Consider the following 3,334-nt stretch of genomic DNA (forward strand, 5'->3'; position numbering starts at 1 on the left):
AACTGTTTCCAACACCTATTTCCAAGAAAATTATCCACTATTTTTCATATAATTTTGTATTTTCCAAAAAATGAAAACACAAAAAACCATAACTAATTAAATTTACATTGTCTATAAATAATACAAACTTAATACAAAATAAGTAAACTTAATAAAAGCTACCGGAAATCAAAACAAGATCATCGGAAAATAGTCGTCGGAGTCGTTGTTCGTCGGAAAACGGTAAGTTATCTCTTTCTAACTTCGTATCTTCATTTATATGTTGTTCGTCGGAGTTACTGTTCGCCAGAGGCTGACATCCGATGGCGGTGGCGGTGGTAAAATTACCCGACAATAGTGTGATACCAAAAGAAAAAAAAAACAAATCGGGTGTTGTGAGTTTGTGGCCTCCAAAAACTCGGTGGCGGTTGATGTATTTTATTAATTTTTTTAACATGAGTTTTTTTTCAATTGTTAGGTCTTTAGATCTTGTGGGGATTTAATGATGTGGGTGCAAAATGTGGCACGTTCACAAGGTTACGTTATCGTCACTAAAAGATCAAAGGCAATAACTAAGGACTTCATTTTTAAAATAGTACTTGGTTGTGATCGTGGTTAGGGGTGTTCAAAACCGGATATCCGAAAATTCGGATAGTTGATTTTTGATATCTGAATCCGTATCCGAAATTTCAGATACGGATTCAGATATTAAACCGGATATCTGAATTTCATTAATTTTAAATAAATATCCACATCTGAACATCCGATCCGTAAAATCATCGCAACTCTTAAAATTAATAATAGCAACTATGTTAAATCTTGCGACATAGATGGATATCGATAGCAACGAATAAATATATGTAGCATTTACTTAATAGTTTTTTATTATAAGCCAACGAACCAGGATTATAACAAACAAATATATAACGATTGTAAATGGAAAGGTTTGCAATAAAAGTTTAGAAAGAATGGTCACGAAAAAGTTGAAAATGGTGGGGAACATTAGTCCCTTAAGCATGTCAATGTTTCTAATTTCTCATTTTAAAATATTAAAAAATAAAGAAAAATTATTTTTTTCGGATTCCAGATATCCGAAATATCCGAAACTTTATAAATTCACTATCCGTATCCAAATCCGAAAAATCGGATATCCGAAATGCGGATATCCGAAATTTCGGATAATTTCGGATCGGATTTTCGGATTTTGGATCGGATATTTCGGATGCGAATATTTCTGAACACCCCTAATCGTGGTGGTATAGCTAGGAATAAAGATGTGCAAACAAAAAAATTAATTGTCCATTCAAATTGATAGGAAAGTATTTGAAGGCACACGATGGTTGGAAGTTAAGGGCCGTACGTGACGAACACAATCACGAACGATCTATGTACATGGAGGGTCATCCTTTTGCAATGCGTTTTTCGGATAAAGAAGCTCGTTTGGTGCAAGATTTCACAGAGTTGGATGTGAAACCTCGAAATATTTTGCCAACACTAAAAGCGCAAAATCAAAATAATGTGTCTTCATTGAAAGCTATATATAATTTTGTCCAGAAGTTGGGGAGATCTCTGCGAGAAGGTAGAACCCCGATGCAGAATGTTATGCACATTTTGCAAACTAAAGGGTACAACTTACAGTATCGTGTAAACACGATTACTAATGAGTTAGAAGATCTAATTTTTATTCATCCAACATCATTAAAGATGTGGCAAGCATTTCCATATGTGGTGTTGATGGATGCTACATATAAAACAAACAAGTATAATCTTCATTTTCTAGAAATTGTTGGTGTCACTTCTACAAACAAGACGTTTTCCATAGCCTTTGCATTCATGCATGATGAAAAAACGAGCAACTATATATGGGCATTGACTTGTTTGAAATTGACTATTAACGATTCTTTTTGTCCACGTGTTATCATCACTGATAGAGTTTTGGCATTGATGAAAGCATGCAAAGATGTTTTTCCACAAGTAATCATTTACTTTGTAGGTGGCATATAATCAACGACATAACAAAGCATTGCAGACAATGAATCAAACCACAAAAGTGTAACGTCCCAAAAAAATTCAAGTCAATTTAACACTTTTTAAAACATTTAAAACCATTAAGTTATTACAATTTGTTTTCAAAATTGTTTAAGCATCAGAGTATCCCTAGAATCAAATCATAAAATCATGAGATATGAGGAGCTGTACGATCACGCCTTTGCCTTCCCGCGATCATAAGAAGTACCTGAAATAATAATCGATAAATGTAAGCTCGAACGCTTAGTGAGTTACCCCCAAAATACCAATGTCATACAGATATAACCATATCATATAAACATATAAGCAAACAACATGCATAATGAGCCATCAGTCTGACTGGACCGAATCCCAGTCCTCAGTCGATCTGGACCGCTCTCTGAGCCCTCGGCACTTCTAGACCGCCCTCCTCAGGGCTTTCAGCCTATCCGGACCGCTCGTTGGGCTTTCGGCCTGACTAGATTTTCCCGGCCCAGACCTGCAGTCTACCCGGTCCGCGCAGGGTGTCTTGGCCTACTGCACACAGCAGGACCTGCCTTAACCCTTTCCCCCAAACCAACAAACATGTACACATACATATAAACAAGTATCCTACAGATCTAACAGATCACTAATCATGGCAACCAACCTATAACCAGGAAACCGATCTAACCGATCAGTAACATAGCAACCATCCTATAACCAGGATATTGATCTAACCGATCACTAACATAGCAACCATCCTAATGATCTAACCGATCACTAACATAGCAACCATCCTAACTACCAGTGTAACGAACATAAAATTTCAACCAATTTAAACTTTTCCAAAAGCTACTCATATTCATTAAGTTATTACAAAAAGGTTTTCAATTCATTTATTATCAGAGTATCCTAGAAACATCAACATAAAACTGAGTAGCGGTACAATCATGCCTTCGCCTTGCCACGATCTCATGAAGTACCTTAAACAATACACTGAAACTGTAAGCCCGAAAGCTTAGTGAGTTACCCCTAAAATACCAACCACAATACCATACACATATCATATCATATCATAAACAGAACAGCCATGCATATCGAGTCTACAGTGTGACTGGTCCGCCTGCACCAGGCCCTCAGTCCACCCGGTCCACTCTCTCTCCGAGTCTACAGTGTGACTGGTCCGCCCGCACCGAGCCTTCAGTCCACCTGGTCCACTCTCCCTCCGAGTGTACAGTGTGACTGGTCCGCCCGTACCGGGCCTTCAGTCCACCTGGTCCACTCTCCGAGTCTACAGTATGACTGGTCCGCCCGTACCGGGCCTTCAGTCTATCTGGTCCACTCTCCGAGCCTCGGCACGTCTGGT

General features: G+C 38.2%; 1 protein-coding gene across 1 annotated transcript; it reads left to right on the forward strand.

The window, feature by feature from the left end:
• The first annotated feature begins 1,371 nt into the window (after window positions 1-1,371).
• On the forward strand, window positions 1,372-1,983 carry LOC111887096 (uncharacterized). Its single transcript, XM_023883278.1, has one exon. The coding sequence runs from the start codon at window positions 1,372-1,374 to the stop codon at window positions 1,981-1,983; it is 612 nt and encodes a 203-aa protein (XP_023739046.1).
• Window positions 1,984-3,334: the final 1,351 nt, after the last annotated feature.

Source organism: Lactuca sativa, chromosome 1 (assembly GCF_002870075.4).
Source record: "Lactuca sativa cultivar Salinas chromosome 1, Lsat_Salinas_v11, whole genome shotgun sequence".
Lineage (NCBI taxonomy): Eukaryota > Viridiplantae > Streptophyta > Magnoliopsida > Asterales > Asteraceae > Lactuca > Lactuca sativa.

What these genes read in the sequence shown, in the direction of transcription:
- LOC111887096 (XM_023883278.1), top strand. Translation starts at nt 1,372, where the DNA reads ATGGAGGGTCATCCTTTTGCAATGCGTTTTTCGGATAAAGAAGCTCGT.